This window comes from Musca autumnalis, unplaced genomic scaffold (genome assembly GCF_047663935.1).
Source record: "Musca autumnalis isolate F117 unplaced genomic scaffold, ASM4766393v1 scaffold_4, whole genome shotgun sequence".
Taxonomy (NCBI): Eukaryota; Metazoa; Arthropoda; class Insecta; order Diptera; family Muscidae; genus Musca; species Musca autumnalis.
Genome location: NW_027411977.1, coordinates 112,305,897 through 112,322,101, shown reverse-complemented (window position 1 = coordinate 112,322,101; position 16,205 = coordinate 112,305,897). Strand labels below are relative to the sequence as shown.

The 16,205-nt window shown below is 36.8% G+C and overlaps 1 protein-coding gene across 1 annotated transcript; it reads left to right on the top strand.

The window, feature by feature from the left end:
* Positions 1-1,654: 1,654 nt before the first annotated feature.
* Ubc4 (ubiquitin conjugating enzyme 4) lies at positions 1,655-11,308 on the top strand. Its single transcript, XM_073987436.1, has 5 exons — positions 1,655-2,279; positions 7,350-7,502; positions 7,571-7,653; positions 7,712-7,875; positions 10,675-11,308. Exons 1-5 carry the CDS (start codon positions 2,214-2,216, stop codon positions 10,809-10,811), a joined length of 603 nt encoding a protein of 200 aa, XP_073843537.1. The 5' UTR covers positions 1,655-2,213; the 3' UTR covers positions 10,812-11,308.
* Positions 11,309-16,205: the final 4,897 nt, after the last annotated feature.

Genomic DNA, 16,205 nt, shown 5'->3' with positions numbered 1-16,205 from the left:
CTGTTGACACAAAATCAAATAATATAGCTGTTAAGTGTGTATAACATTTTATGGATCGAAGAAGAATTTTAAATGGAAAATAAAAAAAATGGTAGGCACCTTCAATTGTTAATTTGGAACTCCTTTCCTTTACCGACCCAACGCAGAAAATTATGAAAAAATTACCACATATAGTGATTTTTATCCCGATTCCAACCATGTATTGCTTTTGTTGCGGAAGTGTACACTTCCCGAGATATGGGCCTGAAAATATCCACAAAGGCCCTAAACTTAGTTACGATCAAATTTAATGGAGAGTTTTATAATTTGTGTTAATGTAATAAAGCTAATATTCTTGTTTTACACGAATAAGCAATGTATTTTATTTATTTTGGGATATTTGCAATGGCTTGCATTTTATAACATCTTTAGACTGCATTTAAATTCAATCCAAAATACTACATCAAAGACTGTGATTTGGATCGAAAATGGAGTGCATCCTAGCTGTGTGCCGTGGAAGCAAAATGGAGTGCATCCTAGCTGCGCGCTCTCTTGTAAAATTCATAAGTGAATTCATAGGAAAAGATGTACTCAACGGCAAATGTACCGTACACTTGTAGTGATGCAACTGCATCCGCGGATGCAAACTTTTTGCTGGGTACGGAACGCTTTGCAGGTTAAAAATGGTAACAAATGGTAACCTCAGGTAAGTAAAGGAACACAACATGGTACAATTACTTAGGTAGATGCATCGACGAATTGCTACAACAAAGCAACTTTTTTTGTAATGTAAAATGTCAAAATTTCGCCAAATGGTCTCTTGTTGTCTCTTTTTATAGCTTGTGTTTGTCTATAAAGCGAACACATACTATCTCTTACTTACCGAATAATAGGTGTGTACGATAACTTTCCCAGCAATAATTACTCAGTCAGTTCCAGCAACCTCTCTCAGTGAATTTTACTCTCTCAAGCAAGAAAAATTGCAGAAAGTTATCGAACAGCATTTTGCAAAAACTTGCAAGAAAGTCAGCTGTTTCCGAAAATGTATGAAATTTGTTTTTGTTTCTTTTGATATTTTTAACCAAACGGAACAAAAACATAAATTTTAAAATTTCACTTTACTTATTTAATGCTTTAATCCTATCCACAACGCTTTAGAATCTAAAAAAAATGTGCAATCGTGAAATTTTCATGGTCGAAAATGTTAACATTTCGATTTGTTTACATTGAACATGTGATTAAAAGTCAGCTGATCAGACTTGCAAATTTTTGCGGGACAAATTTTCCCAGCAAAAATTTGCAAGTTCTCAGTCACAAAACTCTCCAAAAATCTCTCCAAACTCGCTCTCTTTTGCGGGATAATTTTGTTATCGAACAGCATTCAGCAAAAATTTGTACGAATTTGTACAAATTATTGGGTTATCGTACACACCTAATATGGTTTTTGTTTCAATTTTTCATGGTGAATTCCTCGTTTTTTGACGTTTTAGATTCGATCGGCTGGGGTGAGGCATCTACCTATGTAATTGTACCATGGGTTGATGTAACGCGACACTCAACGCACCGTATGTGCCGAGGCCTTTCTTGCACCATATGTTATATCTAGCAAAGTCGAAATTGATTATTTCAGTAAATATGGCATCTCTCAACTTTGTATGGCTGACTTAAGATTGGCAGCACTTTCGATTATTTTTGAGTTGATAAATTATTGTATCGAATTTTTGCCTTCACTACTACATCCAATACGACGAACAGCAACAATACAAATTAACTTTTTTGCTTCTAAATTTATAGAAAAAAAAATTAAATCAAAATATATTTGTTCTACATTTCTAAACAATTTTAGAATTTGTTTGGAATATAATACGATATAAAATCAACAATTAGCGAGCAGTTCATACAAACAAATTGGAAAAACTATTGAAATGGCAGTTTCATATTTTGCTTAATTTTTTGCATTTTCTTGTTCTTATTTTGTGAGAACGTTGCTGCTGGTATTGTTTTTGTTTGTGTGTGTCAGATAATAAAAGCAGCAGCACAAAGTCACGGATTGAAGTGAAGAAGAAACTAAAGAAGAATATAACAAAAACAATTGTGCAAATTTATAACATTTTTGAAAAAAGAAAATACTTTCTGGTGGGGTCAAAAGTTAATCTCATAATTTGGGGAAAGTAAACAGTAGATTTCTGGAAACAAAATAATTGCAATATATATAAATAAAAAGTATCCCAATCATGGCAGTAAATATGGCAGTATCGCGTATAAAGCGCGAATTCAAGGAAGTTATGCGCAGCGAAGAGGTAATTTAGAGTTGTGGCATTGATTTTTAACCAAAATTTCCCCTTTTACTCGAGTTTGTCACCTAGAAGTAATTTGAACAACTCCGACGTGTTTTTGGCCAGATAGTGTCCGATTTTTTTTTTGCATTCAAGGGGGTACCTAACCTAAATATTGGCATTGTTTCTTGTCAGCTGTAATTTGTTTTGTTGTGTGTGTGTCCACATTTCAAGTGTATGTGAGTGGTGGGGCTGTTGTTTTCATTGTTTGTGTTTTTGTTGTTAGTTTTTGTTTTAACATTTTTGATTATTGAATGTTGTTGCCCTTGATTTTGTTTTTTTTAGCTACTTAAATAACTTTAGTTTTTTATTGGGGAGGGTAAACTTAATTTCCTGATGATTCATTTTTCTAGTATAATTCCACTTATCCTTTTACTTCTCATTCTCCAGTTATATTTTCCGGTTAATAATATTTATTACCTTACCGGGAACAAATTGAATACTCTACCAGCTGACGGAAAAAATCTGAAATTTTTTTTAAATTTTAAGTTTTTTTAAGTAGCCGGCCTTCGGCCGGGGATTTAAGACTTTCTCCTATGGACAGGAGCCCATTTATGGCACGAAAACAACATTATTTTTTAATTTAAATTTTTTCTTACTTTAACAAGGGAATTTTCGGAACTTAAGAGGCCCATATCTCGGGAAGTATGGACTTCCCCCCAACAAACTTTATTTATTTCATTTTCAATTAAATAATTTACAATCTATTATTAATTTCGCCTCAGCGCCAGTTGGCTTTATAGAGGCTAGTTGGCAAAATATTACAATTCAATATTTCAATTGAAATATATACATAGCTAAGTAAAATTATATTATATTGATTGATATTATATAATTTTTTTATTTGTAATCAGGACGTAAAGATCTACATGTGGTAAACATTTCAGATTTTTCCGCCAGCTGGTAGAGTATTCAATTTATGCCCCTTTCCGTTCACATAATACCTTTGATGGAAGATAGGTATATAGATTTATCATAAAGTGTATAAAACACTTTGCGGATTATTTATTTATTTACAGAAATGTCTAAAATGAAGTGAGAGTGTAGCCTATAATAGGTCACATTTTATAATTAATTATACGATCGATATTACATTTTATGAGATTAAGTGATGTTGTCTCTAATAGTGAAACATAGTACTCCAGATTGAAAAATCAGTAAGGAAAGGACTAAAGTCGGGCGGGGCCGACTATTTGATACCCTACACCACTGTGAATATGTAAAATATATATGTATGGAGCTATATGTAAATCTGAACCGATTTCGATATAAAATGGCACACTTACATATATCTACACCGAACTCCGTCATACATTCAAAAATGCATCAAACTTGGACAGATATGGGGTGTTTGGTGCATTAAATACGTGAAATCGGCCGAAAATATATATGAGAGCTATATCCAAATCTGAACAGATTTCGATCAAATTTGGCACATCTATTTCTATGCCGCATTCAGTCACTCATTCCATTTTTCATATGTATATAGCGTCATATGAATATAGCGTATTTGGTGCAGCAAATACGTGAAATCGGCTGAAAATATATATGGGAGCTACATATATCCAAATCTGAATCGATTTCGATATAAGTTGGCACACATATTTTTAGACCGCATTCAGACACACATTCCAAGTTTCATCGACATTGGACGTATATAGCGTGTTTGGTGCAGCAAATAAGTGAAATCGGTCGAAAACATATATGGAGGCTATATCCAAATCTGAACCGATTTTCACCAAAATTTTTGAAAATAAAGAAAGTGAGGTGATTTATCAGTAATAACAATGTATAACAAAATTCAATTTTTTTAAATTGCAAGGCACCCTGCACAGATTTTCAAGGAAAAACGAAAATGTATCGGCGGTTTGAAAGTTTACGTCGGGAGGTAACAGAAATAGGTGGGAAAGTTTCCCCCATTTCCACATTTTTTGAAATATTTGAGTTAAGACACCTTTGTTTCCTTACGCTTTAAGGTATAGTGTCTTTGGCAATATTTCTGCCAAAAATTCGAGGAATGTTTTACTTAAAATATGTAACCTCATGCGAGCCATTATAGGGGTCTTTTAGGTACTTTTTTCCAAACATGTTTTAAACATCATTGTAAATGAGATCCATTAGGCTCTAAATATTCTACAAAATTGTATTGTTTTTAAGTCTGGAGTGTTACCCTCAATGGCATAAATTTCATCATTACTCTATTACAGAGAATAATGTTTTTCAAAACGAACTGACAGTGTTGCAAAATTTTACTAATCGCTACCAATATCAGGATTTCATTCTACAAAAATGATCGTCATAAAATTTTTCTATAGGTCCTAGAATACACCAAAACTCTAAATCTTACTTATGGTAAGGGTTGTTGTAATTTTTCTATGTTTATGTCAAGTCGTCCCACACCATTCTAGACAAAAATATTCAAAAACAAAAATGTTCTCCATCAAATTTCACTACAAAGTGCGACACACACGATCAGTTTTGACTGTCAGTTTTGCTCAAAAAATCGGTTGCTTGTGAGTGTGGCCGTTCATTTTTGTCGGTCATCAGGCAACCACAAAATATTTTGCGGTTGTTGGACAGTTTGACATTTATCGATATCTCCGAAAAATCGAGAGTCAAAACTGATCGTGTGTACTCGGCTTAAGTAATCAATCACCGGGGCGGAGGGTTCTTCGATACAGGATTGACCGGAACCACACAACACCCGTGTTCCGGCCAACAGCCGTCATCTCACCCTGGACCAAATTGGATGTATTCAGTTTGTCACATCCACCACACTCAAACTTGTAGAGATGCAGTAGATGCAGGAGTGGGTGTTTCTCCGGGATTGCTCTGGACTCGTCCGTGTGAGGGACTACGCTTCTGACTGAACACAGGTGAGTCGTCGTCATCAGGATACAAGGCTCGCCCGCTGCCGTCAAGAGCAGCCGCATACGTAACACTTGCACCAGTCGTCGCTGTTCCAATCCCTGAAAATGTAACCTTTTTGCAATTTAATTGGAATGGATTCCGAGGTAATAGTGGATTTCATAATTCGGAAGTCCAGGCTGTGCCGGAAACCAAGCTCAACAAAAACTGCAGCTTACAACGTTGTGATGGTTACAACGTACATATGGAGGATCGCACCAGAAGTGGAGGTGGGGGGATTAGCTTTCCCATTGCATTAGTCTGTTCAATTCAGACCTATCTCGCTTGAGCGTGACTCTAATGACCCGTACATGGAAAGTATGTGTGTCATTGACAATGATCAGAGGGGTATAGTGCTGACTGAGCAGATTGATTGCTCTACGTTTTGTACGGTAAGTGAGGACGGAGAGTGTGGCCAGATATAGTCATCGTATCACCTGGTCTAAACAATGACGCCACCTGATAACCCGTCGTTTCTCTTGGGTCAGACCATCTCCGCATAATATACCTGCTGGTCCAATACCCGAAACAAATGAGCGTGATGAGCTTCGTCGTGCCAACTCCAGTGACCACAGAGTCAGGTAGATGACATTGGAAGTTAATAGGTTGGTTGTGAACATAAGGGGAACAAGTGGCTAAATCATCTGCAACATTGGAACAGGAATAAATGAATTCTGGGCAACGTTAAGTCACTTTTGAACCCTGGAAAAAAGGATGATAGGTCCTCAATCATGTTTGGCGACGTTGTTTCAATCGACAGTTTTTCGAGTACTATGTCGCATTAGTTCTCTTCCTGCTGAGGATGAACCACCACAATTTGCAATGGATGATGTTGATAATGCCATAAGGAACGCTAAATTATCCAAAGCGTTGGGCCCGAATGGAATTTCCATGGTAATCTCACTAAAGTTTTCAACCTGTCGCTATTCACCAACATCGTTCCCGAACTGTGGAAATAGTAACATATTAGTCGAGGAGTCAACCAGAGCAAGCCGTGCGATAGAACAGTTATGGTGGCGCTTGACATATTAAAAGCCTTTGATATTGTTAGGCACTCCACGCTGTTTAAGGACACCGAGCAGACAACCCTCCTGCCAAGTTTGAATCATTGGATATTCAATTATATCTGTGGTCGCCAGTCCTACGTGGGATTCAGGAAAAAAGATGAGCAAAGTCCATATTTACATTAGGCAATTTTCCTTGGGGCAATTGGCACTTGGTCGATGAGAGTGGGTGTTGAGAGGCAAAGGGTTATCATATGCCTCACCTCTCTCTCCTTCAAACTGACAATTGCCGCAAGGAAATATGGACAATGAGTTGAATGTCCTGGTCGATGGCAACAAAATTCCGACCACTAATTACACCAAAACTCTAGGTGAAACATTCGATAGTATGTTCATTTCGTCCGCGAATACCACATCTAACTAAAAGAAATCTTGTCTATGCGGCCACGTGGTCCGTGAACATAAGTGCAACGCGATAGTGCAATATGCAAACCTTCTACTTTTTTATGCCAATCTGGCAGAACGACTTGAACTGCAACAGAGTGCCTCCTCATGTCATCAGTGTACCATCTGCAGGAGGAATCGAAGATTCTTATAATACGGCGACACAAAATCATGCTCTCGCTGCAGTACTTGCTCGGGTGTTACGGTTCCAATCACCGAATGGTGAATAGGACCCCCCATGTCAAAATTGATCTTCATGATCTAGAGAGAGGGACCCAACGATATAAGAGAGAACCCCTATCAAGCAAGTTTGAATAGCATTCACACATACCAGATACCATAAACAACTATCGCAGATACCATAAACAACTATCGCAGATACCATAAACTACTATCGGTCCTCGAAAAACGGTCCCCACCTATCGCAGCTGAGGAGAGTAAGCTGCCACGACAAACCAGAGTAGTTTTGGCTCAACTACGATGGGCAATGATCGATGACATCGTGCAAAACATCTGCCCACCATGCGGCACATGCCCGCACGACATACTGCACCTTTTCAACTGCCCTGCCAAACCTACTCAACTAACTCCAGTAAATTTGTGGTTACAACTGAATTGTTGTGTTGTCTTCAATAAAACGATCGTGATTAAAAGTTCATTTTTCATCTTATCATTTCAGATTGTCCAATGTTCGATAAAAATTGAATTGATCAATGACAGTTGGACAGAATTGCGTGGCGAAATAGCAGGTCCACCAGATACCCCATATGAAGGTGGTAAATTTGTTTTGGAAATTAAAGTTCCCGAAACATATCCATTCAATCCACCAAAAGTAAGTTTAGCAATTAAATACTAAGCTATGTTACACATTGGTAATTTATTAATTTTGTTTCAATTTAGGTTCGTTTTATAACAAGAATTTGGCATCCCAATATATCATCAGTCACCGGAGCCATTTGTTTGGATATTTTAAAAGATAATTGGTAAGCATTGCAAATAATCTTTGAATATTATTTAATGAATGTTTTTTTTTTTTAATAGGGCCGCTGCTATGACTTTACGCACCGTTTTGTTGTCATTACAAGCATTATTGGCTGCAGCAGAACCCGATGATCCTCAAGATGCTGTTGTGGCTTATCAATACAAAGATAAATATCAGCTATTCGTTATGACGGCTAGACATTGGACAAATGCATATGCTGGAGGTTAGTTAAATATATTGACTTCTTTATTTTATAAAATGTGTGTAGTCCTTCTGTCACATACATTTTGCTTAATTTTTACCTGATCCATGGATCCGCAGCCCTGTTATCTTATCGCAGGAGCTTTAAGTGGTTATGGGGCTGGTCATTCTAGACAACTTCTCACCTGTATCGTCGAAAAACAGTGATTTGTGGTACAGAGATACCTCGATTTGCGTTAACTTTAACACAAACAAGTAAAAAAGTATCAGTCGGCTTTGCCGACAGAGATATACCCTCAGCCTGTGTATATTGAAACAATTTTTTCACAAAAAAAACGCATGTATTTAGGGAGTTTTAAACATTTTGGGCGTTTGAACTGACAAAAATGTTGAATAGGATTAAAGATCAAAAGTTTTGCGGAGGAGATACTAAAAAGAATGGATCTCCAGCCACTACATATGGTACCATAGGGGTTTTTTACAAGTTCAGGGATGTTTGCTCAAGAAGTATGGACTTGCCCCTGAAACAACTTTTACCATCGCAATTGAGGCAGCGAATGCAAGTTGCTTCAACAAAAATCAAAGTGATTCGAAAGCAGGTCTTAAAGTGAACATGTATCCGAAATTTTGTGTGGGGGGTACTGGATGGAGTGGACAAATATAGTTCATATTTGAACCTGATCTATATCTGGTAGATATATTAGGATGTGTAAAGTATGGTCCAATTCGGCCACTCTCTTCAAGAGTTATCGTACGCAAAATTTGTGGAACATTTTTGAACTTTTGTGGGGGAGGTACCTGTAGGAGTGGACCGATATGGCTTATTTTCGAACTTAAACTATGTCTGGACAAAATATTACTAAGGCCAAACTTTGGACCGAATCGGCAGACCTGTTCCAGAGTTATTTTGCTCTCCAACCTCCTCACACGGTGTCATAGGGGTTTTTTGCAACTTTCAGGCTATTTTCTCAGGAAGTATGGACTTGCCCCTGATGAAACTTATACCATCGTATGGAGGGCAGTGAATACAAGTTGCTAAAGCAAAAATCAAAGCGATTCGAGAGATGGTCCTAAACTGAACTTTTCCAAATTTTTGTGTGGGAGGTACCCGACGGAGTGGACCGATTGAATCCATATTAAAACCTGATCTAAGTCTGGTACACGCTCCACGATGGGCAAAGTATGAAACAAATCGGTTACTCCCTTCAAGAGTTATCGTGCGCACAAATTTTCCGAACATTTTCGAACTTTTGTGGGGGAGGTACCGGAAGGAGTGGACCGATATAGCTCATATTCGAACTTAAACTAAGTTTGGGCAAAATATTACGAAAGCCAAAATTTGAACCGTTCGAGAGTTATCGTACGCTCCAGACAGACAGACAGACAGACGGACGGACATTGCTCAATCGACTCCAAATTGTCTGAAACACATTTCGTCCAAACATACTTGGGGTCTAAAACTATTATTTCGATGAGGCACATTTTGCCCGTATGAAAGTGTATATACCCTCGTTAGCATAAATGCTGAGGGTATAAATACACATTTCCACAATTTTGTTTGCAGAATTTTTGATTTGTTTCCAAAGATTTTTTAGAATCTTATTTCAAAAAAGTTCAAGTCAAAAATGCATGTATCGTGTGGTATTTTTTTCAACAGCCTTTTTTGACAGATCACGCGTGAGTCGTGTCACGTGTTCATATTATTTTTGTTTAGTACTGTTTGTTATTTTATGATGGAGAAGCTTACGCCTCTACAACGTTTACAAATCGTTCAACTTTATTACGAAAATTCCCTTTATGTGGGGAGTGTTTTTCGAGCCTAATTTTGTTCAGTGATGAGGCACATTTCTGGCTTTATAGGTGTGTAAAGAAGCAAAATTGACACGTTTGGGAAGAAGAGCAAACTTAAATTCACCAAGAAAAAAATAACGGTATGTGGGTCGGTGGAATCGTCGGACCCTATTTCTTCAAAATGATGATCGTCAATGGCGACCGTTATTGCTCCGTGATAACGGACTATTTGATGTCTGAAATTGAAGCTCGTAATCTCGGCGACATTTGGTTTCAGCAAAACGGCGCCACTTCGCACACATCGCATTAATCAATGGATTTATTGAAAGAACACTTCGGTGAGCACGTTTTGGACCAATGGTGGCCGATCGACTGGCCACTAAGATCGTCTTATAGCACTCCGGTAGAGTTTTTCCTGCCAGAATATGTAAAGTCAAAATTGTATGCGGATAAAGCCGCTTCGATTCCGCTCTTGGGGGAAAATATCAGACGTGTCATTCTCCAGTTACCAGTCGAAAAGTTTGAACGAGTCATTGAAAATTGGACTCAACGGGTGGACCGTCTGAGACGTAGCCTCGGCCAATATTTGTTAGATATAATCCGCAAAAATAAATGTCATCGAATGTTGTTTCAAACTATAATAAATATTCCCCATTCAATTAGATTTTTCTGTTTTTTTTTTTTCTTTAAAAAAATTAGGAGCCTCTAAATGGATCGCCCTTTATATGTTGTTTTAAACGTATATTTTTAAAAAATTCTATATAAATGATGTTATTTGAATATAAAAATATCAAAATCAGTTAAATGACGAAAAAATTAACTACAAATATTATAGATTCATTGCCATAAACTTATTTTATTTTTATTATTTTATTTTTTTCTGTAACTTCATTATTCATAACAACGCAAATCGACGATTAATGTAGTTAAATTAAAAATAGCCTAGTCTTTGTGAAAATATATTTTTGTACGACCTTAAATTACTTTAACAAAAAAAAAAAAAAAACAAATTTTTTCTTTTAACTTTTAGGCCCTCACAAATATCCCGACTGTGATGCTAAAATTCAACGTTTAAAGGATATGGGTATCGATGAACATGAGGCACGTGCGGTACTGTCAAAAGAAAATTGGGATTTGGAAAAAGCGACTGAAAGCTTATTTAGTTAGCTTCATTTCAACGAATTTGCAACACAACCACAATTCTCCCTCCCCCTTATAAGGCAAACAAGTGAGGCCACTTTGGGGATTACTTTAAGTTTTGAAAAAAAAAGTGAAAACATATTAAGCGCTTAGGTAAAGAGAGAAGATTGTCGATTCCGCGCTTTAACAGAAAACAAGAAATATTTTCTATTTTTTATTTATTTTATTTTGTTCTTTCAATATTTTGATTAAACACTAAATTTCCCCTATAGTAAGATATTTATCTTTTAAACCTATCTAAAAACTGTTTTATGTTGTCAATTTCTTACACCCGATTTATAATTGGTATATTTGTATAAAATCTCGAAAAAAAATTTTGTTCAAATATTTTATGTGGGACAGTAGAACTGTTCTTTCATCTTTATTAATATTTCTCCAAAATTAAATGTTTTGTTCTAAAATCTATATATTGTAATTTTTAAAGCCTTAATATTTAAAAAAAAAATACTTTCTAAAAAACACTACCCTTTATTGCCTTTTCACTCTCTCACACACACACACTATGTTAGCATATACCCCCCATACCAAGTGCGGATATTATTCGAAAGTTCGCCACAAAACTTCGAAAGTGATATTATTTTCGAGCAGAATACAAGGGTTTTTTCGATAGTGTAGGCCAAAAATAAAATATTTGGAATTGTTGTCAAATTTTATTTTTTCAAATTAAAATCAGTTTGTAAAAAGTTTCATGTGAATTCGTTTATTTAGTTGAATTAAAAGAATTTGGTTTATTTATAAGTTGTGTAAATAACAATCGCGAAATTTTATTGTGTTATATGTTTTTTATAAAAGAAAAGTTGAAAATATTTTTGTGAAACCTGTAATCGAAAGCCTAGGAGTTGAGCAAATGTACCAGATGAAGGGACTTTTGAATAAGATGAGAAAATTATGCCCCTGGAAGAAGTGGATACATATTGCATGAAGAATCCATTGAAGGTGAGACTCCTGACGTTGAAGAACGTTTGACGCGGGTTTGCGTCCCTGGAAGAAGTGGACACATAGTGTCAGAAGATTCAATCGATGTCGAAAATATTCTCCGATTACCTGGCCGAAAAGGTTTCTTGGCGTGTGAACAGCAACTAAAAATTGCAATTCGGAGTATGTATATTTATATTAAGTCTATTTTAAATATTAATTTTTGACATATATCTTTTCTCTCGTTTTAAATGTACCCGGGAGACATGGTGGCTGACCTGGGATTTTCCCTGGATGACAGAGCTGTAAAACGCTCATGACAGGGTTGTAAAAGCCGCGAAATGACATATGAAAAGCAAAAGTTCGATGAATCTAAAAAAGAAAATGAAGAAATTTATATCTATATAGTCTTAGTTTTCCCGCTATTTAATACTTTGTATTAATTGTTATGTGTTCTGTTTATTTTGCATTTCTTGCATTGAATTATATTATTTTTAGTTTTTGCAATACACTTTCCTAACTCAATAAAAATATATGTATTAAAATTTACCTAAAATATCCTTTAATTATTGGGGAACGAATGGAAAATGAAACACAAAAACTATCGATAATAATAACATTAAAGAGCTTCTAGCGATATCTAAAATGAATCGTTAAAGTATCGCTAAATTATATGTTTCCGTATTGTTTTTGATTCGAAAATAATATTATTATCGATACTTCGAAAACGAAAGTTTTACTGCCACAAACTGAGCGACCAGTGAATCGTTTTTGATTCGTTTTCGTGTGTCGTTCTCGAACAAAATATCCGCAAAACTATCGCAAAACATTCGAAAACGATATCGTTTGCGATAGCAATGGTATGGGGGGTATATTCAAAATTTATGTTTTTCTTCACAATATTAAAATATCACATTCGCAATTTTTCTGGTTTCCACTGTCTTTTGTTTTTTCCTTTGTTTCTTTTTTCACAAATTGATTTTTATTAAGGAAAATTATTAAAACATAAATGAAAAACCACATAAAAAAATAAATTTAGATTGTAAAAACAAAATAAAAAAGCATTATAATACAAAATATATAGGAGAATAAATTTATTGATGTTCAATTAACGTTTCATTAACAAAATGTTCAATGAAAAAATATGCATGGACAAAATAAATAATATTTGATTAACGCTAATGCATCCGGGGAACTCAAGACAAATATCAGAAAAAATATGTTATTGTTGTAAGTAAGTGGCCGAAACCCACGTATGTTTCGGTTTAAATGGTAAACCCCAGTTTTTTCACAAATCCATATCATATAAATACACGAATTTTCACTAAACATAAAAAAAACAAAATAAATCATCGATTGATGAAGGTATGGATGGCTTGGAACTCTCAGTCTTCACTTCCACAAGTTCCTTAACCTCACATTCCCTGACTATTACAAATATGGACATTGATAGCGATTTCCTCACTACTGTCACTAGTAGCTCAAGGTCTTGTCTGACATATTGTTACGGGTGGGGCTTCTAATTTCGGAATCTAGACGACATAAATGACAGTGTAAACAGGCAGCAGGATGTTCCACAACCTCATTGAGGAGAAAGTCACCCTAAGTTTCAGAGAAGTTACCACCCCTGACTTGGGATAATTAATCATTGACCGAAGAGAAAGAAAATATGGACACGCATTGACCCGTTGTAAAGAACCTTCGGTTAACATCGGACAAATCCGATAAGCCATTACTTCGTAGGCAGAAAGCGTTGGAGGAGGAAAGTGTTAAGAGAGAATTGCCCATCAACAAGACAGATGATTCGCTGATACCTCTGAACTCCAAAAATGCCAAAGCCAGAGAAGTAATGGACAAGAAGCATGCCGAAGAAATGTTACAAACTGCAGTCAGTACGAAAATAAAGGACCGTAGACCATCAGTGAATGAAGTCTTGAGGCAAAGAGGGTGTTAACGCCGGCGGCAAGATTGCGCATGGTGATTTTAAAGGTTCCCAAGGTGAAGAGTTGGCACGTGGGTTGCTCTTGACCATTGGTGAAAACCCACTTTTCGCGTTGCAAGGACGCCTATTCTGATATGCGTAACCAATAGGACCTATAATTCTGGTTAGGGGGCTTTTGTTGGTAGGTAAGTGATTCATTCATTGCATGTGTGATAAATACTTAGGCGGGCATCAGACCATCTGCTTTTTCACATGTATGTTGTCACTTTGGGTATACTAATATACAGAACAGCTGATGTCATACATGTGAAAAAGCAGATGGTCTGATGGCGGCCTTAGTGCGATTCTCTAAAAGCTACAGAAGTTAGTTGAGTATGTATGGCAGGACAGTTGAAAAGGAGCTGTGCGTCGCGCGGGCCTGTGCCGCATACAGATGTTTTGCACGGTGTCATAAATTATTCAGGTATGTGATGAAAACCGAATCGACTCGATTTGCCGAATCGAAATGGTATACATATATTCGAAGTGCCTTTGGTGATATATATGTTTTGCTTCGCAGATGCTCCTTATTTGAATATTTTTAAAATCCATTTTCACTTTCAATAAAATATTCACCAAAATTCGAAATATATGATTTCGATTTGCGGGAAAACGATTCGAATCGTTTTCCATCACATACCAGAATATCCTATAGGAATTTAGACGGCTCCACCATGCTGAGCGCAGATGAGCCAAAACTACTTTGTCGCGCCAGCTGACGCTTCTCATCTACGATAGATTGAGAATTTACTCCGCGGACCGCATTCACACGATAGTTATTTTATGGCAGCTGCAACTGCACATGTGCGAATGGTATAAAAATCTGCTTGATAGGCTTGTTGATCTAGCGATTCTGATCATGTTGTATTGGAAGAGTCTGTCTCCTCATGTAGATGTTCCAATGACACATGAGGTGGCAACCTGCTGCAGTTCTCTGGACGCCGTTCTGACAGGTTTAAATATTTTTCCATTCCATTGCGCTGCACTTATATTCGCCGACCAAACTGGCGCCGCAAAGCTTACTAAAAGGTTTCTTTATCTGCACGCCAAGTGCTGCCGGCTTAAGGACCTTGTTCCTACATCTCAGCTTGTCGCAGTTAGCTGTGGCATACGTGGAGGGCATAAATATGTGGTGGTGGTCGGAATTATACTGCCATCTCATTGCTTACCTCTGAAGTCCATGTGTTGAACAGAGCGGCGTAGATTTAGTGGCGGATATTTGCACATTCCTTGCGCAGAAAAAGGCGTCTAGACAATTTAAATAGGAGATCAGCCTTTCAAAAATGACATCAGGAAATGTTCTGACGCCAAGATCCGCCCACCTTGTGATCTCAATACCGTCTGGAGGGGTGGAACACCGGGGAGGCAGAGGTTAAACAGTTCCCGAAATATCACCCCTCCTTGGGGAACTCCCTTTTCACTCTACGGAACTTGTTTATGAATTCCACTTACGACTGGCGTCCACACGTATAATTAAATATCCAACGTTCCAAACTTGAGCGGAGTGTACTTGGGTCCTTTGCTATTAAATTCAAAGTGCAGATCTGTTTCTGCAATGTTGATGGAAATGCGATAGTTGATGAACTATCAAGACTGAGTTCTCTGTCTTCCGATCTACAAGTGGATGAATGTGTCAAGTCTCCACTCTGCTTCGTCCACGAGAAAATCATAAGGAGGATCTGCCGGGACGAACATGGCAGAAGGTAAGATAATTTTAGGACGTAGAACTGCATCCCTACTCTCATTTAGCATACCAAAGATTAGAATTGCGGTCACTGTCGCATATGATCTATGACAAGCAAGTGGCAAGGGGGAGGACAATCGACCACCTTCTCTGGCGATGTTCTTGTCTGATGAACAAACACAGACTGGGATTTAAAATTTCATCTCCCTTATCTTCTAATATCTTTACATGGCTGTGGATGGGTCCTCTTAGATCAATCTAAGTTCGATAAAATTTCTCCTCAATCTAAGTTCTATTCAAATCTTCTCAATCTCTTCTATGTTCTATCCACTTCCCCACCCTCTTCCGTTTCCCTTTCATTCTCCTCTCTCTCTCTATGTCTCTTTAGGATGAACACAATAAATCACTGGTCACCAAACGTCGTACCTGTCGATAACAACGTCACCATATTGATACCTCCCGATCCCACGAAACCATAGTGTTTCGAACAGCGGCTGCCTAGCTCCAGCATCAAACCGATAACTCCCGATTTCTTCGAAATTTTTAACCACTGGTTAAAAATTTATTTACAACTGTACGGGTTTATATTGAGATAATAAATATATACATATATTATATTAAAATATAACACAAATACTTACATACGAGCCTGCAATTTTAACTAATACTAGTATTATTACTACTATTTTGTTATTAATTATTAATATTTTTAATTTGTATAAAACTGCAATTTATATTTCTTCCCCTAACGTTATGCCAAATTACTGCTTACTAAACACAG

Excerpts from the sequence above, each read along its gene's own strand:
- Ubc4 (XM_073987436.1), top strand. The coding sequence starts at position 2,214 with ATGGCAGTAAATATGGCAGTATCGCGTATAAAGCGCGAATTCAAGGAA. Across the intron at positions 2,280-7,349 it reads AAGTTATGCGCAGCGAAGAG|ATTGTCCAATGTTCGATAAA; the intron begins GTAATTTAGAGT and ends TTATCATTTCAG. Across the intron at positions 7,654-7,711 it reads GATATTTTAAAAGATAATTG|GGCCGCTGCTATGACTTTAC; the intron begins GTAAGCATTGCA and ends TTTTTTTAATAG.